The 27,130-nt window shown below is 43.9% G+C and overlaps 2 protein-coding genes across 6 annotated transcripts in view; one reads left to right on the top strand and one right to left on the bottom strand.

The window, feature by feature from the left end:
• Positions 1-12,525, bottom strand: part of LHFPL4 (LHFPL tetraspan subfamily member 4) — a 33,682-nt gene extending 21,157 nt beyond the window's left edge. Inside the window, exons 1-2 of one of the 2 annotated variants that reach the window (XM_072722201.1) lie at positions 12,355-12,525; positions 11,029-11,882 (exon numbers count right to left, since the gene is read on the bottom strand). In XM_072722201.1, the coding sequence (XP_072578302.1) occupies positions 11,029-11,434 (406 nt within the window). In that variant the 5' untranslated portion in view covers positions 11,435-11,882; positions 12,355-12,525. The remainder of the gene's footprint in view (positions 1-11,028; positions 11,883-12,354) is intronic. The other variant, XM_072722202.1, reaches the window with a different exon arrangement.
• A 98-nt stretch (positions 12,526-12,623) lies between these two features.
• The window catches only part of MTMR14 (myotubularin related protein 14), a 98,891-nt gene continuing 84,384 nt past the window's right edge, over positions 12,624-27,130 (top strand). For 2 of the 4 annotated variants that reach the window (XM_072722193.1, XM_072722191.1), the window contains exon 1: positions 12,625-13,043. The gene's annotated coding sequence lies outside the window, so the exon portion shown is untranslated. Of the gene's footprint in view, positions 13,044-27,130 lie in introns of all 4 variants that reach the window. The other 2 variants (XM_072722197.1, XM_072722195.1) reach the window with 2 other exon arrangements.

Raw genomic sequence — 27,130 nt, 5'->3', positions numbered from 1 at the left:
CTCCCTCTGCCTATGTCTCTGCCTCTCTCTCTCTCTCTGTGACTATCATAAATAAATAAAAATTTAAAAAAAAGAAAAGGAAGTGGGGTAACACGTCCTTTTATACATTGCTGCTAGGAGTTAACTCTGTACAACGTCTATAGAGGGGACTATGGCTGGATCTGTCAAAATTGTAAATATACAGACCATTTAATCTAGCAATGCTGCTCTTTTTTATCCTTATACTCACATATGTGTCAAATTATTTATATACAACATTATCCACTGAAATATTGTTATAGTAAAATATTATAAACATAACTATTGATAAAATAAAGGATGACACATCTATGCAAAAGTATATTATGCAGCTTTTTTTTTTTTTTTAGATTTTTTTATTTATTTACTCATGAGAGACAGAGAGAAAGAAGCAGAGACACAGGCAGAGGGAGAAGCAAGCTCCCTGCAGGGAGCCCGAAGTGGGACTTGATCTTGGAACCCCGGAATCATGCCTTGAGCCAAAGGCAGACGCTCAACCGCTGAGCCGCTCAGGCATCCCTATTATACAGCTCTTAAGAAAAAGTAATTCATTATACACTAAAATAGGAAACCCTAACAAGAGAGTGATAGTATGTGATATCTAGATTAGAGCATAAAAAGCAGTGTGATGGCCAAAACAATCTTCTAAAAGGAATACAGTTGGAGGACTCATACTTCTCAATTTGAAAACTCACTACAAAACAGCAGTCATCAGGACAGTATGGTACTTGCATAAAGACAGACACAGATCTATTCCACTGATCTAGTGGAATGGAATAGGGAGTCCAGAAATTAACCCAGATATCTATGGTTAATTGATTTTTGACAAGGGTGCCAAGACCATTCAATTGAAAAAGAATCATCTTTTAAATAAATGGTGCTGGGACAACTGGATAGCTATATGCAAAAGAATGAAGTTGGACCTTTACCTTAATCCAAATATACAAATATTAACTCAGATGATCAGACACCTAAATGTAAGAAGCCAAAACTATAAACTCCTTGGTAAAAAGAGGTAAATTTCTTGTGCCCTTAGGGGCACCTGGGTGGCTCAGTCAGTTAAGTGTCTGCCTTCAGCTTAAATCATGATCTCAGGGTCCTAAGATGGAGCAGTGTGTTGGGCTCTGCACTCAATGGGGAGTCTGTTTTTCCTTCTTCCTCTGCCCCCATCCCCACTCATGCTCTCTCTTGCATGCTCTTTCACAAATAAATAAATACAATTTTGGGCAGCCTGGGTGGCTCAGCAGTTTAGCACTTTCTTCAGCCCAGGGCCTGATCCTGGAGACCAGGGATCGAGTCCCATGTCAGGCTCCCTGCATGGAGCCTGCTTCTCCCTCTGCCTGTGTCTCTGCCTCTCTCTCTCTGTCTCTCATGAATAAATAAATAAAATATTTTTTTAAAAAAATTTTTTAATAAATAAAATCTTAATAAATAAAATCTTAAAAATAATAATAAATAAATAAATAAATAAATAAATAAATAAATAAAATCTTTAAAAAATTTTTGTGCCCTCAGATTTGCAAAGGATTCTTAGATATGACACCAGAAGCACAAGCAATACAAGAAAAAAGGACATAAACTGGATTTTGTATAAATTAAAAACTTCTGTGTTTCAAAGAAAACTATCAAGAGAAACAAAGACAGAATGGAAAAAAAATATCTGCAAATCATATATATAAGGGACTTGTATCTAAAGTATACAAAGAACTCTTACAACTCAATGATAAAAAGAAAAATAACCCAATTAAAAAATAGGCAAAGGATCTTAATAGATAATATCTCCAAAGAAGGTATACAAATGGCCAATAAGCACAGGAAAAGACTCTCAACACCATGAATCATTAGGGAAACACAAATCAAAATCACAAGATACCAGTTCACACCCAGTAGGATGCCTATTATTTAAAAAGTCAGATAGGGATCCCTGGGTGGCGCAACGGTTTAGCGCCTGCCTTTGGCCCAGGGCGTGATCCTGGAGACCCGGGATCGAATCCCACGTCGGGCTCCCGGTGCATGGAGCCTGCTTCTCCCTCTGCCTATGTCTCTGCCTCTCTCTCTCTCTCTCTCTGTGTGTGTGACTATCTTAAATAAATAAAAAAAATAAAGCCAGAAACATTGGCAAGTCTTTAAAAAAAAAAAAAAAAGTCAGATAACAACCAGTGTTGATGATAATATGAATAGGAACCCTCATATACTTCTATTGGGAATGTACAGTAGTGCTGCCACTTTGGAAAACAACCTGGTAGTTTCTCAAAATGTTAAATACAGAGTTGCCATTTGAGACACCAATCCCACTCCTTCCAAGAGAAATGACAATGTACATCCATGCAAAAACTTGTACACAAATGTTCATAGCTGGAGATTCCTCAAAGAGTTAAAAATAGAAATGCCCTACGACCCAGCAATTGCACTGCTGGGGATTTACCTCAAAGATACAGATGCAATGAAACGCCGGAACACCTGCACCCCAATGTTTATAGCAGCAATGTCCACAATAGCCAAACTGTGGAAGGAGCCTCGGTGCCCATCGAAAGATGAATGTATAAAGAAGATGTGGTTTATGTATACAATGGAATATTACTCAGCCATTAGAAACGACAAATACCCACCATTTGCTTTGATGTGGATGGAAATGGACGGTACTATGCTGAGTGAAATAAGTCAATCGGAGAAGGACAAACATTATATCGTCTCATTCATTTGGGGAATATAAAAAATAGTAAAAGGGAATAAAGGGAAAAGGAGAGAAAATGAGTAGGAAATATCAGTGAGGGTGACAGAGCCTGAGAGACTCCTAACTCTGGGAGACGAACAAGGGGTGGTGGAAAGGGAGGTAGGCAGGGGGTTGGGGTGACTGGGTGACAGACACTGAGGGGGGCACTTGACGGGATGAGCACTGGGTGTTATGCTATATGTTGGCAAATTGAACTCCAATGGAAAAAAAATGTTCATAGCAGCACTATTCATAATGGCCAAAAGTTGAAACAACCCAAATGTCCATCAACTGATGAATGAATAAACAAAATGTGGTCTTCTCCATACAATACAACATCATGGCCATAAATGGCCATAAAAAGGAATGAACTACTGACACATGCTATGACACGAATGAACCTTGAAAACATTATGCTAAGTGAAAGGAGTTGCAAAGACTGCATATTGTATGATATCATTTGTTTATTTTTTTTAAGATTTCATTTTTAAGTAATCTCTACACCCAGCATGGAGCTCGAAACCACAACCCCAAGATCAAGAGTTGCATGCTCCACAAACTAGGCAAGCCAGATGCCCCTGTATGATTTCATTTATATGAAATGTCCAGAATGGGCTAAAATAGACATTAAGTAAATTAGTGGTTGCTTAGAAGCTGGGTTGGTTGGGTGGGGGAGCTTTGTGGGGTGAGACCTAAAGAGTATAAGGCTTCTTGAGATGATGAAAATATCCTACAGTCAACTGTGGTAATGGTTGTACAACTCTATGAATATACACTTCATATGGATGGCATGGCATATGAGTTATGTCACAATAAAACCATTACCAAAAAAGAAAAGAAGAGAAGAAAAAAGAAAAAAGGACAGTGGGCAGTGTAGCTTCTTCCTTTCTCTCTCTTTCTTGGATCATTCATTCCGAGGTCTCCTGCAAACGCATGAGAGTGCTTAGACGTGGGCCCTCAGCCCCACGCCGCCTTAGATTACCACAGCCCCCGCTGCGGTCTTGGTTGTAACTTCAGGAGCAGCCCTGAACCAGAACTGCCTGTCTGTGCTGCTCCCAAATTCCTGTGACTCACAGAAATGGAAAAAATAAATGCCTGTTGCTTTAAGACACAAAGTTCTGGGGTAATTTGTTACACAGGTATAGATAACTAATATACCATTTAAGTAAAAAAAAAAAAATTTGCATTTGTTTGTATATTTATGAGATTTCTTGAAAAAGATACTCAAGACACTGGTGACAGTGGTTGCCCCAGAGAACTCTGGAGGATCTTTGGGGAATGGGGACAGGCAGGAAGACTGGTGATGGCTGATTATATACCTTTTTCCCCTTTTGAATTTTGTATCACGTACATATATTAGTTATTTCCCAAAGAAAACCTTTAATAAATATAGGCTGATAGATAAAGTCCGTAAACTCCGGATGATGGCTGGGAAGCCTCCACAATCTAGCTTCCCATTCTGAACACTCACCACTCCCTGCCCTAATTGCTGGTAGTCCCCAAAACACACCAGGCTATTTCCTGACTTCATGCCTGGGATCATACTGTCTCTTCTGTCTGGCTGCGCTTCTCTTTCCGGCCCATCCTCTCAGACTCAGTTCAAATGCTGGAACTTTTTGGAAGACTTCCCTGGCTGTCCTTAACTGTGTCAGATGTCCCCCTTGTGCCCCCAGAATACCCTGTGCTTGATTCAGTCATTTCACGTGTCATGCACAGAGAAGTGATGATCTTTTCTCTCCTGCCTCACCCATTGCCCTTTGAGCTGTGTGGCAGTGAGGACTCTTACTCTGGATTCCCAGAGCCCAGCACAGTGCCTTACACACAGAGGAGGCTGTCAGTAAAGGACCAATGTGAGAAAGGAAGGGTGTAGGGAGGGAGGATGGAAAAAAGGAAAGAAGGGACAGTCAGGGGAGGAAGGAAGACAATGGAGCAGGCAAAGAAAGAAGTCCCCCCTCCCCCCAGTGTTCTCAGCAGGTCATGTACATACAGAAATGTTACTGGATAAATAAACTCCCAAGCCAAATCTGAAACAAACTCCCAAAGAAATGGGGAGGAATGTGGATAAATGCTTTAAGCTGACACTGCTGCTCCCAGCCCAGAGACTCCTGCTGATCAAGCACACATCTGGAAGGCTGGAAGGTACTCGCCTCACCTTGGGATCTCAGCCCCCTGCCACCATCCCCAGCTTCGGTCTCTCACGCTACCTTCCATGTCCTATTCCCTGCTGTGACTCCAGCATCCAAGCAGGGCCTAAAGCACAGTAGGCACTCAGTACTGAAGGAATCACAGTCAGAATCATCTCCCTTCTGTGGGTCAAAGAGCCTCACTTTATGATATGAACTTTTGACTCTTCTTGCTGGGACTAGGTTTTTTTTCACCTCTAAAATGAGGCAGTTGAGCCAGCTAATTGGCAAGACTCTTTTCAGCTGACAGTTTATGACTTTTTTTTTTTAAGATTTTATTTATTTATTCATGAGAGACAGAGAGAGAGGCAGAGACACAGACAGAGGGAGAAGCAAGCTCCATGCAGGGAGCCCGATGCGGGACTCGATCCCCACTCTCCAGGATCACACCCTGGGCTGCAGGCAGCACTAAACCGCTGAGCCACCTGGGCTGCCCAGTTTATATGACTTTTTAAGGCCTTTGATCATCCCAGCAAGCCTGACCTCTTCCACCTGAGCAACAGGAGTTCCTCACAAGCTGCTCTTCACTTAGACTACGTCACAGGAATGACGTGACCATTTACTGAATGCCTACTGTACACTGGGAACCACACTCAGGGCTTTACATCCATCATTTTGTTGATTTCTTTCTACCACCTCTGAGGTAAGTACAATAATCTCCCCCAAGGCTCCTGGCTGGCTCAGTCAGTGGAGCATGTGACTCTTGATTTCAGAGTTGGTTGTGAGTTTGAGCCCCATGTGGGGTGTAGAGACTACTTAAAAATAAAATCTTTAGTGATAATCATCATAATCTCCCTTTTACAATAAAGAAACTGAGATGTAGAGAGGAAAACCCACTTATCCAAGGCCACACAGGTGGGAAGGAGCAGAGAGAATTCTAAGTCCTCTGCTCTTTTTTTTTTTTTTAAGATTTTATTTATTTATTCATGACAGAGAGAGAGAGAGAAGCAGGCTCCATGCAGGGAGCCCGATGTGGGACTTGATCCTGGGTCACCAGGATCACACCTGGGCTGAAGAGGGCGCTAAACCGCTGGGCTACCGGGGCTGCCCTAAGTCCTCTGCTCTTAAACCACTACTCCGCACTACCCTCTGGATTCTCAACCAGGCTTCCAGCCCAAGTCTCTTCTCGAGCCAGCAACCTCCCCTTGGCTAACCTCACCCAGCCCACAGGTAAACACTGAGTATGAAGAGTTGTACCTTGTGATCTGTGTATTCCTCTCCCCAGTTCTAGTTTGGTTTTAAAAGCAGGTACTAGGGATGCCTGGGTGGCTCAGTGGTTGAGCACCTGCCTTCAGCCCAGGGTGTGATCCCAGGGTCCCGGGATCAAGTCCCACGTCGAGCTCCCTGCATGGAGATTACTTCTCCCTCTGCCTGTGTCTCTGCCTCTCTCTCTCTGTGTCTCTCATGAATAAATAAATAAACAAATAATCTTTAAAAAGGGGGGAAAAAGCAGGTGCTAGATCCATTTAGACTTGTGTTAAATTGCAGCTTCACTTTTCACTAGATGTGTGACCCTTGGGCAAGTCACTTTAACAAGATGAACATGAAATGCTGTAAAGAATATGAAAATGTCTAGTCTCAAAGCTGACACCTTGTGTGTTCTCACTAAGAGGGCAAGACCAGGTAGCAGAGATACCTGGAGAAGCTGGCCCCTAACTCCATGAAGAGCAACCTGGGTTTTCTACCTCTCTACTTAACATTTGAGTCTTATATCAAAAACCTCCTGCCACTGCTCCCATCACTAATGCTCCTCTATAAATCCTTCATAAATCCCCAGGCTTTTGAGTCAGACAGATCAAGTTACCATGCTAGTTCCCCCATTTACTGTCTGTATGACCTTGGACAAATGACTCCTCTTTGAAGCTCAGTGTTTTCATCTGAGTAAAAGATGAAAAAGAGTAATTTTCTATTACAAAAGAGTAATAATGGTAGGTACCCCATAGGATCATTGTGAGGAGTAAATAATAGTATGCACATCAATGTTTAGCACGTGGTCAAGCATAGAGAGAAGGCTCAGAAAATGTTAATTATTTTTCCTGAATAATAACAACAGTTGTAGTAACTCTGAACTGCCTGCTGATTAAAGACCAAATTCCCAACCCAGTATTCAAAGACTTACACACTTGTAGCCCCATCATTCCTTCCTCACCTCTCCTCCTTCTGCTCCCCTATATGGATGTCACACTTAAGCCAGATGTGGCTTTCTTACCTCTGTGTCTCTGCCCATGATCTTCCTCTCCATTCACAATGCTCTCCCACACTTAAAATCTGTCCACATCCTCACCTCCCACTCAAGCCTCACCTCCCAACTATGGGGCCGCCTCCTCAATTGCCCTGGGTTTCCCCAGCACTTATAGCCCAGCATATATTAGTGTCTACACCCTCCAGAGTAAGGCTTCTGTCTGCACCTGTCTTACCAGTGGTCATACCTGATTTCTCTTTTCAGAACTTGACCTTTTCCACTGTCAGACCAGGTGCTCCAGGGATGGGAATGTGGCTAAAGCCTTGGACAAAGTCACATTGATTAACTAAGAGGTGAATCCTTGGCCAAAGCCTGGGTCAATGACAATCAGTCCTGGATCTTTTGCTGGAACCACTAACAGATGTTCTTTTTCCACAGGCATTGACAAGCTAAAGCAACATAAATTCAGAGCTGCTAGTAGCATTTTTATCACCTTTAAGAGAGAAGTGGACTTTAAAATGAGCTGACACAGGGGAACCAAGAAATGGAGACAGACATATTCTTAATGGCATTATTTGAGAATTTGGATCCATCCATGCCTGAAGCAAGTACCCCCTTTTTAAAAGAAACTATTCATGAGAGACACAGAGCAGAGACATAGGCAGAGAGAGAAACAGGCTCCCTGCAAGGAGCCCAATGTGGGACTCAATCCCAGGACCCTGGGATCATGCCCTGAGCCAAAGGCAGACACTCAAACACTGAGCCACCCAGACATCCCAAGATATTCTTTTTATAAGCTTTTATTTTTAAGTAATCTCTATACCCAACATGGGGCTTGAATTCACAACCCTGAGATCAAGAGTCCCATGCTCTACTGACTGAGCCAGCCATGCACCCCTGAAGCAAGATACTCTTGACTTTTAAGTTATGTGAGCCCAAAATCCTACCATCCCTATTTTATTTTATTTTTATTGATTTAGGCAATTTTAAGTTGGATTTCTCTCACTTGCCATTGAAAGAATGCTGACCATTATAGAGATTCAACCAGATGGTAAGCTTCCTGAGAGTGGGGATTGATCGCAGTGTATAAATCTAAATCCTTGGGGACCAGGATGATCTCAGTATTGTAGCACCTAGCACAGCGATGATCACAGAACAAGTAAAGAATAAATAGAGGAATAAGTATCTCTGAATTTTCCTAATTGTCCAGGGCTCTACACTTAGAAGAGTCTGAAATACTTGAATAAAAGTTTACTTAAACAAGAATTCTAATTCTTACCTGATATAAACAAGGCCCTTTGCTGCTCTGCAGCTCCCCTGAGAATGACTGATTTCTTATTTTCTAAATAGAAAGATCTTGGTGATAGAGTTGTTTTAGGAGACACCCAGGGCTGAAAGAGATACTTTGAATCCACTTATGTAACTGATTAGTCTCCCACTGTAAGGATGACAAAACTGAGATTTAAGCTAAAAACTATTGCTTAATACTGCAGGGTAGGGACGCCTGGGTGGCTTAGCAGTTGAGCGTCTGCCTTTGGCTCGGAGTGATCCTGATCTGGGGATGAGTCCCGCATCGGGCTCCCAGGGCGAGGAGCCTGCTTCTCCTTCTGCCTATGTCTAGGCAGATGTATGTCTGTATGTCTCTCATGTATGTCTCATGTATGTCTCTGTATGTCTCTCATGAATGAATGAATGGATGAATGAATGAATGAATGAATGAATAAATAAATAAATAAATAAATAAATAAAATCTTTAAAAAAAAATACTGCAGGGTGAATCACCTAGGCAGAGTCGGCCAAGACCCCGTCCCATGACTCGTAGTCCAGTGCTCTAGCTTCTGTCCTGATGTCACTTCATTAAACAAAGTGAATTGGTCACTTACCCAGAGAACTCAGAAATCTCTAAGCAGAATGGAATAAACTGTTCAACTCTGTTAACTGGCCTCCTCAGCCCTCAGGTGTGGGTAAACAATACAAGGGAAAGAGCACTGGACCAGGAGTACTCCCTTACTGGCTATGAGACTTTGGATAAAACCTTCTCTCTAGTCTAAGCCTCTTATCTCTAAAGTGGGGGGAGGGGAAGGTGGGATTTGAAGGAGCTGATCTCTATGATCTCTGAAATTCTGTAATTATATAGGGTTATTGGGATACTTCATCAAATCCCTAAGACTAAACCCACATAAATTACAGAGAGTTGGAAGGCCAAGAGGTCAGCAACCCATATGCAGACTCCAAATTAAGGGTGAGGAATTGAGGATTCCAGATGAGTATACATTCTTTCCAGCTTGCCTTTGGAGGAAGATAAATAAAATGGAAACACATAAAATCACCTTCTGGGTACCACTGAGAAATACGGAGACATACCCCCACACTCTACAATTTCTCCTTTCTCAATTTCAAAGATCCTAAAAGACCCATATCTAAGTAGATGGACTGAGGCAGATTTGAAACAAGCTCATTAAAATGTCCTCATCTGAATTAACACTGCTTTCTTCAAAGTAGTCCTTTTGAAAGTTTGGGAAATTCTTCCAATGGGGCAGGAATTCCTCCCTGTATTTGTAAAAGTCCTCTTGGGGACGCAAACTAGCCTCATGATTTTGCTCTCATACCTTGGCTTCATCCCAAGTGACAATTCTCAATTTGTTCACTATTGTATTTTCTGCACTTGGCCCTAAGTGACTTCCAGTCATTTCCAAAAATCATATTCTTCCTTTAAAAGATGGAGGTTCCCCTCAATGATGATGTTCAAGAGAACACACCCCACACTCCAAAGACTCCAATGTTCTAAGCAGTGGAGTCATCAGCAAGTGATATAACACCTCCTGCAGGGAGTATCTTTTGAAGAGGCCCACACTTGTTGAATGCCCTGAGGTGCTTATTGTGAAAGACCATCTCTACTGCAAAGATCATCATATTTTCCCTTCTCTTTCTCATCCCTAGAGCGCTCCAAACTTTACCCAACCGTACCAGCCGTCCTCCCCCATTCCTGCTATATCTTGACCTCACTTTCCCCAGCCCAACTCTCCTTCCTACCTGCAATTAGGCAAATTCCCAAGTTGCTGATTCCTCAAAATCTGCCTTCGATCAAAAGATGGGTGGGGGGTGAGGACTCTAATGGATCCTGGAATACTGTCTCAGCAGTTCTTCTTCCCAAAAGGCCCTTCTCTAGTTCTTAGGGCAAGATGTCTGCCCTATCTAAACATTTCAAAGGGCTCAGGGATTTATTACCATTAGGCATAGCACCAGAACCCTCCCTGCATTGGGTGGGGGTAGGGGGTAGAGACCTGCCCTGTCAAGACCCCCATGTTGCCAAGTGCTGTCAACCACCCCCATTTCAAATACTGGATAGACACTACTAGACACGCATATCTTCCTAAACTCCTTTATCTTAATACAGAACTTAAAAGTTTACAAGATACTCTTTCATTCGCTCTTGGAATTCTCTTCATTGTTTTACAGATGGGGAAGCCTAGCCTCAGGGAAGTGAAGTGAAACCCCCAAGTTGATAATGTCAGCAAGATAAAGGTCAAAGTCAGATCTCTGCATTCCCCCATCTCATGCTCTTTTTGATACAACAGAAATTGCTCACTCCTAGAGTAGCTCCTCATTCAGATAATTATTTCCTGTAGGACAGCCAGAAGAGACTCTCAGAGAACCTCAGAGACTCTAACATAACACCAACCCATCAGTAAATGCAGTCTGCCCATATCCAAGCACGCAAACTCAAAGACCCAGTCCTACGGTTCTGCCTCCTGCCCCAAGGTGTCTCTCTCAAAAATCCCCTACCTAGTGGCTTCTGAGGGTCAGCCAAGGAGGTGTGTCTTTAGCCAGAGGAGTGGAATCTCTCTGACCCCTCCAAGAAGGGGTCCTGGAAGGAAGGAGCCCCGTCCTCCGCACCTGTTCTAGGGGTCCCGCCCCCACCCCTCCCCTACCTGCCAAGAGCTGCATCCAGGCGCAGATCTTGTAGACCGTGGCCGTGTTGCAGAAGAAGAAAAGCGCAAAGCAGGTGATACAGCCGAGGATCAGCACCATGGAGAGCAGCACGAAGAAGGCGGCTGCCTTGAAGGCGCCGGACGGGATGGTGCTGAAGTCGGTGAACGAGCCTCGGCAGGTGAGCTCGCGGCCCGCCAGCCCGCTGCCCACACAGTAGTGGAAGAGGCCGAAGTAGCCAGGCTTGGGGGTGCTCACGCTGTCGCCCACCCAGTAGGGCTGGATGAAGACCACCACGTTGATGATGGCGAAGCAGATGGTGAAGATGGCCCATAGCACGCCGATGGCCCGCGAGTTCCGCATGTAGTGCTCGTGGTAGAGCTTGGAGGCCTCCTGCGAGGGCAGCATGGTGCCCGGGGGCGGGGCCGGCGGCGGCGACGGCGGCTGGCGGGGGCCGCCGGCCCGGGACCCGCCGACCGACCGCCGGGCTGCGAGGCTGACGGGCGGGAGCTGGGGACGCACGCGAGAGGCGGCCCTGAGCCAGGAACTCTCGGGGGCGGGGCCTGGGGCGGCGCTGGGGGGGCCGAGAGGGTGGGACGGGGGGGGGGTCCTGAGTGCTGGGGCGGGGGGGCGGGGGCAGCAAGCACCTCCAAGGGAAGAGCCCTGTGAAAGTTGGGGGGCTGGGCGAGGGGGATGGGAGGCGGATATGGGGGCTGGCTACAAAGTAGTCACGGAGGTGACGGGGGGGGGGGGGGGGCTTGGGGGCTGGGCCTGGGAGAGTAGGAAGGGACCGTGGGAGATGGATGGACGGAGGCGAGGACCGGTATGGGGGTCAGCGGAGGGCTGCAGAGGGAGCCTGCAAGGGAATTGGGGTAGAAGGAGGTTTGGTGTTGGGTGTCTAGAAAGGCGCCGTGGAGGGGGCTGGTGCTTGTATGAGGGGACAGGAGGGGACAGGAGGGTCTGGCACTGGGGGCGGGAAGCTGATGTGGGGGCTGGGACGGGGCGCGGGGGCAGTCGGGATGAGGCTAGGACTGCGGGGTCCGAACGCGGGGTGGCGGTCTGGGGGTCCCCCAGAAGGCAGGGCTGGACGTGGGCTGCAGGGAGCCCCGGATTGGCGGGCCAGGGCTGAGGGGAGACGGTTTCCAGGCCGAGGTACGCGGGCCGGGGCCGGCAGGCAGCGCGGGCCTCGAGGGGCGGGCGGCGGGCAGGGGCTCCCCCCGAGCGCCGGCAGAGGCCCGGCCGGTGTAGGGCCGGGGTGGGGGTGGGGGTGGGGGCGGCTGCCCCGCGCGCAGGCTGCGGCCGCGGGGTCGGGGTGCGGGGAGACCAACCTGCGCGCGGTCCGGAGCCGCGGGTCCGGGACTGGCACGGCCTAGGCGCCCCGGCTCGGCGCTCGCAGCAGCTGCTGCCGCGGCCCAGGAGGCGGCCTCGGCGCGGCCTCCATCTTGCTCGGGTTCTCCCCGGGGCGCGCTCCCGCGCCGAGGCGCGCGCTCTCGGGCACCGGCGCGGCTCTCCGGAGGCGCGTTCCCGCCGCGGGCGTGCGGGCGGGCGGGGCGTGCGGGCGGGCGTGCGGGCGGGGCGTGCGGGCGGGCGTGCGGGCGGGGGAGGGGCGGCCGGGCTCCCGCACCACCGGGAGGGCAGCGCACGGTCCCAGGGCCCCGCACGCGGTCGGCCCTCTGCCTTGGGGCACCCCCTTCTTCCAGCCCGAGCTGAGGGGCTTGTGGGCCCCCGCAGAGCCCGTGGGAATGGGGGAGGGACCGAACCGAGTATTGTCTGATAGGGTTCGAGCCGATCTCGTCCTCCCAAACTGCCTTCCCTACAGCCTAAACCGTGCCTCGGGTTGCACCATTACGCTTCCAGCCCTTTAGGTCCTGGAGGCGTTGAAGGTTCCCAGAGTCTCCTTGGAAACTGCCAACACCCCTTGGAGAGGGAACCCCCTAAACTGTTAGCATCCCACGCCCGCGATAGGGATTCGTTGGCCCCCGGCGTAAGGAGTTGGGCCTGGACCTCAAGACCCAGGGTGAGTATCCGGGACAAGAGGGAAGGAGGCTGGGAACGTGCTGGTTTCCCTCCCTACACTCTTCCGAGTGCCTGGCAAGAAGCGAGCACATCATTAAGATGTGCTCTAAAGAACAAAGCGTCCAAGTCCGGGCTCAAGGTCAAGCCCAAGAACACCCTGGGGGCAAAGGAGCCCGTGTGGGTCATTTCTTTCCCTGAAGGGGAATAACTTTTGGCTTAGGATCTGCCAAGATGATCAGGGTTGGCATCCAGACAAACTCTGACAATTATTTACTACCTCTGTGACCTTGCACTTAGGCTCTCTGAACCCTTGTTTCCCCATCTATAAAGTGGGCAGATTAAGCCCTACTTCACAGGCACGTGGAGGTAAAGGGCAGGTTTGAAAAACAATCTCTGTCAGTGGGTTCCAAACACTGAACCCTACCCAGGGGTCAATCTGATGAAATTTGCATCTATCTTCAGAAAAAAAAATAATAATAATAATCATGTAAGGTTGCCAAATGTCTTTTCCAGAGGGAGGGATACTGTTCTTTTTTTCTTTTTTCCCTGAGATTGTCTACTTCCTGCTTTCTTAGTGTAGAACTTCCTTTTTTAAAGAAGTGTTGGGATCCCTGGGTGGCGCAGCGGTTTGGCGCCTGCCTTTGGCCCAGGGCGCGATCCTGGAGACCCGGTATCGAATCCCACATCGGGCTCCCGGTGCATGGAGCCTGCTTCTCCCTCTGCCTGTGTCTCTGCCTCTCTCTCTATCTCTCTGTGACTATCATAAATAAATAAAAATTAAAAAAAAAATAAAGAAGTGTTGATGATAGTTAATTTTTTCTTAAGTTTGTTTGATGATAGTTTTTTTTTTTAATGTCCTCATTTTGGCAAAATAAAAAATAAGCAGTGTTATTTCTATCCCAAATTTTATTTTATTTTATTTCTTAGCAAAATGACTTTATTAAGAAGGCTTTGAAGTAAAAAAAAATAAATAAAATTCTTGATACAATTTCCCAAACTCTTAAATCAGCTCAGCAAATATATAATCAGTAATTTAGCTGTATAAGATTAAATGTCCATTTTTTTTAAAAGAGACCGAGAGAGAGAGAGAGAGACAGGCAGAGACACAGGCAGAGGGAGAAGCAGGCACTCTACAGAGAGCCTGACGTGGGACTCGATCCGGGGTCTCCAGGATCACGCCCCGGGCTGCAGGCGGCGCTAAACCGCTGCGCCACCAGGGCTGCCCTAAATGTCCATTTTGATTTAAAACAAAACGTATCTTAGTTCTTTAAACTTATTCCATAAAGTACATATTTCCCTATAAATTCCCTTCCTTGATGTGGTTTCTTATTTCCCTCTAGTTGTGGAATTTGTTCTGTCAGTCCTCGGGTTGATTCCTGGGTTTTCAGAATGATTTGACAGTTATCTAGTTGTGTTCAAAGGACAAGCCAAGCCTAGGTTCCTCCTACTGTGCTGCCATCTCTCCATCTCAAATTTTAAAACAAAATTATGAGTCTCATAAATGGGCTCCACAATTTGGGCAACTCAGACCCATGTGAAGTCATATCATGTGAGCACAGAGTGCTCAATAAACTTGGTTTCCCCTTTCATCGGCTCCTTGCAGAGGGCATCTGGCTGTTTCCTGAGAATCCGAAGATCTTGGAATCAAGGGGCTATGGAGAGAGTTTCATTCCTCACCTTCCCCCACCTTGGCCATTGAAGAACAGAGGCCAAAGAGGAGACTGCCTTGAACAAAGAGGTGGATTGATCCTGCCAATTAGACTGATCAACCTAATTCATTTATGCATCCATGCAATAAATAAGGGAAAGTCTCCTGTAATGTGCCGGCACAGCATTATGCTAGCCCTGGGATGAGATGGTGGGTAAAACAGATGTGGCCCCTCCCCTTCTAGAGCTCACAACTTAATGGGGAGATAGAAGGTACTGGGAGGAGGATCAGGGAAGGGGTCATCCTCAAAGTTTCCTTCTGTGGATGCTCCTAGTTTGGATACTGTTCAGAACATGAGTTACTGGAGCCAGAAGCTCCATCCTTTCTCCTTACTCTGCTATGAATTATCACCCCCCTTTTTTTTTCCTATCCTGCTCTGCCAAATCAGGCAGTCCAGGGAAAAAAAAAGCACAGAAGTCCACTTACCACTCTCTCTTAAGGGAAGAACTGGGATTCTTGCAAAGTTGGGCCTTTAGTTCCTCGTTGGTTGCTCTATTCTAGCTCTGCAGAGCAAAGCCACCCTGTAGACATCTGCCCGCCACCCATACCACCTCTGACATTTTACTCCATTCCCCCTCACTCAGTCCCTGTGTTTGGTGAGATTCAACCCACCACCACCATTTTCCTCTTCTCTAGAGAGGGGCAAATGATCAGGCCTGGGCAATGAGAATACTCCATTGTTCTAAACAAAATGACTGGTTCAGGGGTAGGCCCATAAGCCAACCCAAATAGTTGAAACTGATATCTAGTTTGAGATATCTAGATTGATATCTACTTGAGATTGATATCCTGCAGTTTGCAAGAGAGAGGTATTGTCTTTCTGTTGAGTTTGTTGAGCTGAGTGAATGGTAAATTTCAGCTAATGGGAACCATCTTTGACACCCTAAGGAGAGACTTTGTCTAAGAATAAAGTGAACACATAGGAAGGTAAGATATGGAGAGAGAGAGAGTTCTGATGACATGGTTTGAACACCTGGATCCATCCATGCCTGAAGACCTGCTTCTGGATTGTTCTATTTGGTGAGCCAATACATTCAAGTTTTGCTTAAGCCAGTTTGAGATGGGGTTTTGTCATTTCCAAACAAAATCATCCTACATTACTCAACTACATCTCCCAAAAGAGAGCAGGGCCGGTATAATAGATTGTTTATATTGTGAAAGAATGCCTGTCAGGCTACTCCTGACATAGTGGAATAAAAGACCAGAATTTGAGGTTCATCTCTGCCACTGGACGATGATGCTAATCCTCAGAGCCTTATTTTCTTCCTTTGTAAAATGGAGAAAAACATACTTTCTACCTACAGATGTTGTGAGAATTAAAAGAGATAATGGATGGAAAGGAGCTTTGTAAACTGAAAATGGCTTTATAAATGTAAAGGATTGTCATTAAATTTTAATAAGTGGCTTGCCCAAGGATTAGAAATAGCAGCAGTATCGGAAAAGCACTTGCTGAGCTGTGAGTAGGTGGCACAGAATGTCTCCTTGTTTTAAAAACTAACCTTGGAGCAGTTACAGAAAGAAAGATTGAGAATGCTCTACAGAAAGAGCTTCTCTTTGACCCCAGGGAACGGCCAGACCAGAATGGAACATTTGTGGAAATGAGATGGGGATTATAGACCATAGGGCAATGATGATGCTGGACTGAGCACCTGGATGAGAAGAGAAGCCCCCAGGCCAATTCCAGCCAGTATCTTAGTGAAGAAAGAGTTGTAACTTGCTGGGTACCCTTATGCCTAAATTAAGTGTTCAATTACATTGAATGTTTAATAAGCTCTTACAACATTCTAGGTCCCCTGATCTTCATTTGACATGTATTATCTCATTCAGTCTTCACGATAGCCCTGTAAGATAATGTTTGGAGCTAAACCATATCCCTCCCCCGAAAAAAAATACATATGTTGAAGTCCCAACCTCTAGTACCTCAGAATGTGACGTATTTGGAGACAGAGACATTAAAGAGGTGATGAAGGAGGGGCAAGCACCTGGCTGGGTTAGTTGGTGGAGGAGCTTGTGACTCTTGATCTTGGGGTTAAGAGCTTGAGCCCCACATTGGGTATAGAGATTACTTAAGAATAAAAAAAAGAATAAAAAGTCTTTGAAGAGGTGATAAAGGTAAAATGAGTTCATCTGGGTGGACTGTAATCCAGCATCACTGGTATGCTTATAAGAGGAAATTAGAACACAGACAACACAGAGACCACAGGATGACTGCAGAGGACAGAGAAAGAAAGTGGCCAAAGAGAGAGGCTTCAGAAGAAACCAAACTTTCTGACATCTTGATCTTGTACTTTCAGCCACCAAAACTGAAAATTTTAACTTGTCTTGAACCACTCAGTTTGTAGTATTTTGTTATGCCAGCCCTAGCAAACCAATACAGGTCAGTACTATTATATGCCCATTTTGTAGAGGAGGACACTGAGGATGAATAACTTGCCCAAAGTCACACTTCTAGCAATTGGGAGAGTTGGGATTTAGCCTCAGGAGGCCTGCTCCAGAGCCCACATTCTTAATTACTGTGCCATATAGATCATTCTGAAGAATGGACTCAATTCTTCTCAATTACCTTTGTTTCCTTTTTATATTCCTATCATTTGGTTATGAACATATATGCATTGGTATCACTATCTGGGTTTAAATCTAATTTCTGCAAATTACTAACTGCTTCTAAGCATCAGTTTCCTCATCTATAAAGTGGGGATGACGATAATAGTATTTCCCTCGAGCGTTTTCAGGAATGTTGAATGAGATATTGTGCACATAAATTGCTAAGCACTTGCAAAACATTGAAAAGCTATTTGCTATTATTATTGCGTAGCTAGAAAGTGGGAGTTCCAGGATTCAAACCTGGGACTAGCTTGGCTAAAGCTACTAGTGCAATCAATCAATCAATCAATAAATCTACTAGTGCATTTAACTCTCACATTGAACTGTCTGAAGTTCCTGAGCCCTTGCAGAGAGGCACAGATTTATGGAGTCAGACCATGGGTAGTTGTATTCTAATTCTGAGTAGTATGTTATGTTTATTCTTTGAACGTCATTTTTCTAGTCTATAAAATCAAACAACTCCTTAACCTCACATGGTTTAAATGAGGTAAAGTATGTAAGATATTGGTCACACAACAGATGCTCATAAACATTAGTAGAGAGGATTTTGTCTTTTATAGGAGGTTAGGTTTTAAAACAAATGCAGTTTGGGGTGGGGGATGGTGCCTGGCTGGCTCAGTAGGAAGAGCGCACAACTCTTGATCTTGAGGTTGGGAGCTCAAGCTCCATGCTGCATGTAAAGATTACTTAAAATTTTTAGAAACAAATGTAGTTGGGGAGAAATATGATGTAAATTACCCTTTAAAAAAAAAAAACCTTAATTTTCCATGAAGTACTATAAGCAAGTTTTCATGTATACCACCCCATCCCGTAGTTTTTAGGTACTAAAGTTTCAAAAAACTGAGATAGACTAAGGAAAATGGAGGGAAAAGTCCATTTTCAGGGGCACCTGGGTGGCTTGGTCAGTTGAGCATGTGCCTTTGGCTTGGGTCATGATCTCGGGGTCCTGGACTCGAGCCCTGCATCTGGCTCTCTGCTCAGCAATGAGTCTGCTTTTCCCTCTCCCTCTGCCTCTGTGATCTCTCTTGCTCTCACTCTCTCTCAAATAAATAAATAAAATCGTTTTTTTAAAAATAGCTCATTTTCAGATATGGAGACATTCAAACCATTCTGCCATTAACATAGTATTTCTCTTTTAAAATAGGGGTATTTTGGGCAGCCCCGGTGGCCCAGCGGTTTGGTGCCACCTTTGGCTCTGGGTGTGATCCTGGAGACCCGGGATCGAGTCCTGCATCAGGCTCCCTGCATGGAGCCTGCTTCTCCCTCTGCCTGTGTCTCTGCCTCTCTCTTTCTCTGTCATGAATGAATAAATAAAATCTTAAAAAAAAAATAGGGGTATGTAGAAAATTGTAAAGAATTCATATTTACTTGTAGAATTTACTCTTTATAAAGTCTCTAAAATATTACTACACAAAACAGGTTAATTTATGCTTGTAAGGAGTAAAATAAATCATGTAGCCACCTCTTCAGGAATCTATGGAATTTGTCTATCCAGCATTTCCTTTTTCTTTCTTCTGATAATATTCAGCTTCTTTTAAGAAACTGGCTCTCCTCCCCTCTCTGGGCAGGAGTAGATATGGGTCCCAGGCCGGCCAATCATATTATCTTAGTCAGCTCAGTAGGTATTATAAGATATCATAGACTGTGTGGCTTAAACATGAAACATTTCTTTCTTACAGTTCTGGAGAATAGAGATCATGGTGCTTCATGGTCAGATTCTGGTGAGGACTCTTCCCGATTTACAGATAGCCATCTTCTTTCTGTTTCCACATATGGCAAAGAAAGAAAGAGAGAGAGCTCTAGTCTCTTTTTAGGAGGACATTAATCGTATCAAGGGCTCTATCCTCACAACCTCATCTCAACTTAATTACCCTCCAAAGACCCTACCTCCTAATACCATCACAATGGAGTTTAGGGTCTCAACATATGAATTTGGGTGGGGAAACAAACATGTAGTCCGTAATACTGCCCCACCCACTGGCTTTAATCATTTGGTCTCAGGATGGGCACCTGAGCCCATCCTGGTCAAAGGATTTCTTTGGGGAAATAAAGGTAGGGGTGAGGCAGAGAGAGATGTTTGGTTCTCCATTCCTTGGATCATAAGCTGTAAAGATGCCACCTTTAGGTTGTAAATTATCACATTCACCATCCCACTGGGGAGCCTGAGGAAAGTAAGGCCAACATGTACACAGAAGGTGGATTGAGGGATACCTGGGTGGCTCAGATGCTTAAGCATCTGCCTTGGGCTTAGATCATGAACCCAGGGTCCTGGGATCAAGCCCCACATTGGGCTCCCCACTCAGAGAGGAGTCTGCTTCTCCCTTTCCCTCTGCCTCTCCTCCTGTTTATGCTCTCTCTCTCTGTATCTCTCTGTCTCAGATGAATACATAAAATCTTAAAAAAAAAAAAAAAAAAAACGTAGGTTGAAAGATGGAGAGATTCTTTTTTTTTTAAGACTTTAATTTTTAAGCCATCTCCACATCAAAGGTGGGGCTTGAACTCACAACCCCAAGATCAAGAGATACATACTCCACTGAACTGAACCAGCCAGGCACCCCTGAAAGATGGAGAGATTCATAATATTGTTTGAGATCCTATTATTGAAGTTATACATGTCTTTACATGATTCTTTTTAATCCCCCCCCCCTTTTTTTTGTCTACAATGGTTTGAATTACCTTTCTCTTCAATGTTCCTTCCTCCAAGAATCCTAATAAAAACTCTGTCTTGGGGCATCTGAGTAGCTCCGTTGGCTAAACTTCTGACATTTTATTTCAGCTCAGGTCATAATCTCAGGGTCATGAGATCAAGCTTAGCATGGAGTCTGCTTGAGATTCTCTCCCTCTCCCTCTGCCTCTATCCCTGCTTGTACACACTCTCTCTCCCTAAAATAACTAAATAAAATCTTTTTTAAAAAACATGTTTCTCTTCCTCTCTCAATATCACACGTTATTTCTTGCTTTTTTAAAAAAGATTTTATTTATTTATTCATGAGAAACACAGAGGCAGAGACACAGGCAGAGGGAGAAGCAGGCTCCCTGCAGGGAGCCTGATGTGGGAATCAATCCCAGGACCCTGGGATCACGACCTGAGCCAAAGGCAGATGCTCATCCACTGAGCCACCCAGGGATTCCTATCCCTTGCTTTTTGACATGAGAATTAATCATTCATTCCTTCACTCATTCAGTCAATAAATATCAGTAGCATCTCATATTTAATAGGCCCCGTAGGGACACAAAGATGAAGACCCATCCCTGCCCTTGAGGAGCTCACCATCTAGAGGAGGAACAAGGGAACAGATGGGGTATAATTAGTATAAAAGAAGTGTCTCAGAAATTTGGAGAACCATGTGAAGGGGCTCACTGGACTGTGATCTTGAGTGAGTCACCTAAACTTTCTGAATCTATAAACTTTTCTTTTTTTTTTAAGATTTTATTTATTCATGAGAGACACAAGCAGAGGGAGAAGCAGGCTCCATGCAGGGAGCCCAATGTGGGACTTGATTCCGGGACTCCAGGATCACACCCTGGGCCAAAAGCAGCGCTAAACCACAGAGCCACCGGGACTGCCCTAAACTTTGTTTCATCTATAAGGAGGCCATCATAAAAAATACTGTTTCACAGATGATTTAAAAATAATGTGCTTTATACTTGAAGCAAACTAAAAATGTGAATGGTTCATATAATAATAAGATGCCTCAAAAAAAAAAAAAAGATGCCTGAATAACTATAGCATACCTTTCTTCATAAGCATCTGTATTATTCAGAACTCTTGGGTTGCAAATGACAAAGACCCAACAAACTGGCATAAGCAAGAATAAGTTCCAGTAGAATCTAACTGCTCACATGATAGGGTTAGGAATCAGCCTCTTCCCTGCTTTACTGTCCATCCTTGACTCCACGCCTTGTCAAGATCTTGCCAACTTATGGCAAGATGGCTTTGCTAACTTTGTGATTTAAAAGAAATGGTCTAGGGGGATCCCTGGGTGGCGCAGCGGTTTAGCACCTGCCTTTGGCCCAGGGCACGATCCTGGGGACCCGGGATCGAATCCCGCGTCGGGCTCCCGGTGCATGGAGCCTGCTTCTCTGCCTGTGTCTTTGCCTCTCTCTCTCTCTCTGTGTGTGTGTGTGTGACTATCATGAATGAATAAATAAATAAAATCTTTAAAAAAAAAAAAAGAAATGGTCTATGTGATACTCATATTTTGGAATTTGTGGAAAATCCCTTTGAGCCCTAATACATGGTCAGTTTTCATAAATGTTCTCTGTGTGCTTGCAAAGAATGTGTATTCTCTATTAATCGAAGGAAATTGGGATGCCTGGGTGGCTCAGTGGTTGAGCGTCTGTCTTTGGCTCAGGGCCTGATCCCAGGATGCAGGATCGAGTCCCACATTGGGTTCCCTATGGGGAGCCTGCTTCTCCCTCTGCCTGTGTCTCTGTCTCTCTGTGTGTCTCTCATGAGTAAATAAATAAGTCTTTTTAAAAATGGAAGGAAGTTCTGTATGTTTATTAGCTATAGCCTGTTAATTGTCTTGTTCACATTTTAAGGATCATTACTAATTTTTTTTTTGTCTGAGAAGTATATTAAAATCTCCCATTCTGATTCTTGAAAGGACATGAGAGAACTTTATGGAATGATGTTAATACTCTATATCTTGCTGGGCATTTAGGTTACACGGGTGTATATATTTCTCAAAACTCAGCAAATGTATACTTAAGATTTGTGCATTTTGGGATGCCTGGGTGGCTCACCGGTTGAGCACCTGTCTTCAGCCCAGGGCCTGATCCTGGAGTATTGGGATGGAGTCCCACATTGGGCTCCTCACAGGGAGCCTGCTTCTCCCTCTATGTCTCTGTCTCCCTCTCTGTGTCTCTCATGAATAAATAAATAAAAAATCTTTTTAAAAATGATTTGTGCATTTTGTCACATGCAAAATTTATTTCAAAAGAAAAATTTGCAACTAGATAGTCAACTTCAGTTAATAGCCTTTAAGGGAAAGGATAGTGACTGCAACTTACTTTGGAATGTATAAGAAAATAAGATGGGTTGATACACGGATAGAAAGAGAGATGGTGGGCAGCTCCGGTGGCGCAGTGGTTTAGCACTGCCCGTAGCCCAGGGCGTGATCCTGGAGACCCTGGATCGAGTCCCACGTCAGGCTCTCTGCATGGTGCCTGCTTCTGTCTCTGCCTCTCTCTCTCTCTGCGTCTCTATGAATAAATAAATAAAATCTTAAAAAAAAAATAAAAATAGAAAGAGAGATGGATAGTTATGTGTAAAAGCAAATATAGAGTAAAATGCTACTGGTAGGACTTAGGTAGTAAGTACAGGCATGCCTTGTTTTATTGTACTTTGCTTTATGGCATTTTGCAGATACTGCATTTTTTACGAACTGAAAATTCGTGGCAACCCTGCTGTGAGCAACTCTATTGGCACCATTTTTCCAATAGCATTCGTTTGTTTCATGTGTTTATTTCACATCTTGGTAATTCTCAATATTTCAAACTTTTCATTATTATATTTGTTATGGTGATCTGTGATCAGTGATCTTTGATGTTACAACATATGCAACAACAAAGCCTGGATGACAACACAATTGTTTATAACATGGCCTACTGTTGTTGTTGTTTAAAGATTTTATTTATTTATTTGAGAGAGAGAGAGAGAGAGTACGAATGGGGGGTTGGGTAGGGGAGCAAGAGAAGATGATTCCCTATTGAGCAGTGAACCAGACACAGGGCTCTCCCTCTCCCCTCCACTCTCTCTCCCTCAAATAAATAAATAAAATATTAAAAAAAAAGAAATGGAGACTGGAGATGTGACTGAACTGTTGAAATCTCATGGTAAAACTTTAATGCACAAGGATTGCTTCTTATAGATAACGAAAGAACATAGTTTCTTGAGATGGAATCTAGTCCAGGTGAAGTTGCTATGAGGATTCTTCAAGTGACAACAAAAGACTTAGAATATTACATAAGCTTAGTTGATAATGCAGCAGCAGGGTTTGAAAAGATTGACTCCAATTTTGTTAGAAATTCTACTGTGGGTAAAATGGTATCAAACAGCATCACATGCTACACAGAAATCATTTGCGAAGGGAAGTGTTAATAAATGTGGCAAACTTCATTGTTTTATTTTAAGAAATTGCCACAGCCACCTCCACCTTCAACAACGACTCCCCTGATCAGTCAGTAGCCATCAACATGAAGGCAAGACTCTCTACTAGCAAACAGATTAAAAAGGTCAGGTGATGGTTACCATCTTTCACCAATAAAGTAGTTTTTTTTTTAAAGTAGTTTTAATTAAGGTATATGCATTGTTTTCTAGGCCTATCTATTTCACACGTAATAAACTATAGTATAGTATAAACATAACTTTTATATGGATTGGGAAACCAAAAAAATTATTTGACCCCCTTTATTGCAATATTTGCTCTGTTGTGGTGGTCTAGCACTGAATCTGCAATATATCCAAGGTATGCCTGTATTTGGGTGAGATTTTTTCAACAGTGTGAGATTCTTTTAACTTCCATCCAGTACGTTTGAAATTTTTCATTAAAAAATGTTGGAGGGAAAAAAAAATGTTGGAGAGGGCACCTCATGGATCAGTCAGGAAAGCATCTGACTTCAGCTCAGGCCATGATCCCAGGGTCCTGGATTAGACCCCCTGAATTGGGCTTTCTGCTCAGCAGGGAGTCTACTTCTCCCTCTCCTTCTGCCTCTCTCCTCTGCTCATGCTTGCTCGCTCTCCCAAATAAATAAAATATTTTATTTTATTTTTCTTAAGATTTTATTTATTTATTCAGGAGAGAGAGGGGCAGAGACATAGATACAGGGAGTAGCAGGCTTCCCACAGGGAGCCTGATGTGGGACTCGATCCCAGGACCCCAGGATCACACCCTGAGCCAAAAGCAGATGCTCAACCACTGAGCCACAATAAAATCTTTTTAAAAATGATTGTTGATTTGCCAATTTCTCCTTGTGAGTCTGTTGATTTTTGCTACATATATTGAGACTGAGTTATTATATTTTTTAAATAGATTTTATTTATTTATTCATGAGAGACACAGAGAGAAAGAGAGGCAGAGACACAGGCAGAGGGAGAATCAGGCTCCATGCAGGGAGCCTGATGTGGGACCCGATCCCAGGACTCCAGGATCACGCCCTGGGCCGAAGGCAGCGCTAAACCACTGAGCCACCCAGGGATCCCCCTGAGTTATTAGATTGATACTAGAATTCTTTTGGCTGTTACTTCCCTAGTGTATACTCTTTTACCTTCAGTCTTTCTGTTTCATTATGTTTTCAGAGTATCTTTTGTAAGAATCAAAAAGCTTCAGAAAAGATATCTGTTATGGGAATCTCTGTCTTACAATAGGTAAAAGTTAATCTGTTTACATGTATTGTGCTTATTGATCAATTTGAACTTATTTGTGCCAATTTTGTGTCTTACATTTACTTTACTTTTATACTGTACATTTATTATATTTACTCCACTTGTTTCTTTTATATATATATTTTTTAATTTTTTGTTATTTTTTAAATTTATATATATTTTTTAATATATTTTTTATTTTTAAGTAATCTATACACCCGACATGGAGCTTGAACTTAGAAGCCCAAGATCAAGAGTTGCGTATGTTACCAACTGAGCCACCCAGGCACACCTACTTCTTGTATTTCAGTGGTCTAGTTTTCTTATCTTTTCATTTTTCTTTAAGATATATTTATTTGAGAGAGAGAGTGTGGATGGGAGGGGTAGAGGGAGCAGGAGAGAGAAACTGAAGCAGACTCTGTCCTAAGCACTGAGCCCAACTCAGGGCTTGATCTCACAACTCAGATCAGACCTGAGCCAAAACCAAGAGCTGGAGACTTAACCGACTGTGCCACCTAGGCGCCCTGGTCTGGTTTTCTTTATTCTTTTTTTTTTTTTTTTTTAAGATTTTATTTATTTATTCACAAGAGACACAGAGAGAGAGAGAGGCAGAGACATAGGCAGAGGGAGAAGCAGGCTCCATGCAGGAAGCCCAATGTGGGACTCGATTCCCAGACTCCGGGATCATGCCCTGAACTGAAGGCAGACGCTAAACCGCTGAGCCACCCAGGTGTCCCTAGTTTTCTTCTCTCTTTTTTTTTAAATTGTATTTATTCATTAATGAGAAGCACAGAGAGGGAGAGAGAGGCAGAGACACAGAGGGAGAAGCAGGCTCCATGCAGGGAGCCCAACGTGGGACTGGATCCCAGGCCTCCAGGACCATGCCCTGGGCTGAAGGCAGTGCTAAGCCACTGAGCCACCTGGGCTGCCCCCTAGTTTTCTTTATTCTTGATTTTCCTTTTGTTGGTTTGGAAGATCTGTAATTCATACCTTGTGAGATATTTCCCCATTTACCATTTCCTCTTGTTTTTCAGTACTGGAACTCCACACTTTTTATCTTCACATGCAACATTTTCTGTCTAAAATTTATGTAAGGAAATTTTGTATTTACATTCCCAAAATTCAGTGCAATGTTTTAACCAAAACTCATTGTAGGAAATATTTTCAGATAATTTCCAATTGTTATTGGTACAATATCAGAATCAAGTGTTCTTTCCAAAGTGTGGCTTCCAGTCAACAAAAGGGGTGTGAAGTCAGAAGTTGTTGGTGCTGAGAGAAGCATAGCTGTGTTATGCTATTGCATAAAAATTATTGTTTGCTAACAGCCATATTATTTGTTTGGTGGTTAGGAAGCAATGGTTTTTGGATTCTGTGTATGTGGTAAAATATACAGTAAAAATGTATCCTTTTAACCACCTTTTAAAAGAGAAAGGAGCAGGAGAGGAATAGAGAATCTTAAGCTGACTCCACACCCAGCATGGAGCCCAATGCAGGGGTCCATCTCATCACCCTGAAATATGACCTGAGCCAAAACAAAGAGTTGGACGTTTAACTGACTGAACCATCCAGGCACCCGACCTTTTATCTATTTTTAAGTGTACAATTTAATGGCAGTAAGTACATTCACAACATTGTGCAACCACTACCACTTCCATTTCTAGAACTTTTTTATCATTGCAAACTGGAACTCTGTACCATTTAAACAATAACTGTCTATTTTTCTATGTCCCCCAGACCTAGTAACTTCTAATCTACTTCCTATCTCTATGAATTGGCCTATTCTAGGTACCTTATCTAAGTGGAATCATACAGTATTTGCCCTTTCGTGTCTAGCTTATTTTACTTAGCATAACTTCTTTTAAAGATTTATTTGAGGAGGGGTATAGGGAGATGGAAGGAAAATCTGAAGCAGACTCCGCACTGAGCAAGGAGCCTGATGCAGGGCTCAGTCTTACAACCCTGAGATCATGACCTGAGTGAAAACAAGAGTCGGATGCTTAACTACTGCACCACCCAGGCACCCTGTACATAATGTTTTTAAAGTTCATCCATGCTGTAGAGTATATCAAAATCTTATTCCTTTGTAAGGCTAATATTCCATTTATGTATATATCATATTTTGTTTATCCAATTTTATGTTTTTTTTTGTTTCTTGTAATCTCTATGCCCAATGTGGGGCTCAAATTAACAACCCCAAGGTCAAGATCAAGAGTCACATGGTCTGCTGACTGTACCAGCCAAGTGCCCCTTATCCACTTGTCTGTTGATAGACATTTGTGTTGTTTCCACCTTTTGGCTGTTGGGAATAATTTGCTATAAACATTTGAGTACAAATGTCCTGCTTTTAATTCTTTGGGTATAAACCTAGAAGTGGAACGCTCTATCATATGGTAACTCTATGTTTAAC

This window comes from Vulpes vulpes, chromosome 9 (genome assembly GCF_048418805.1).
Source record: "Vulpes vulpes isolate BD-2025 chromosome 9, VulVul3, whole genome shotgun sequence".
Taxonomy (NCBI): Eukaryota; Metazoa; Chordata; class Mammalia; order Carnivora; family Canidae; genus Vulpes; species Vulpes vulpes.
Note: the sequence above shows the minus strand (reverse complement) of the source record. Positions and strands in the feature narration are given on the sequence as shown.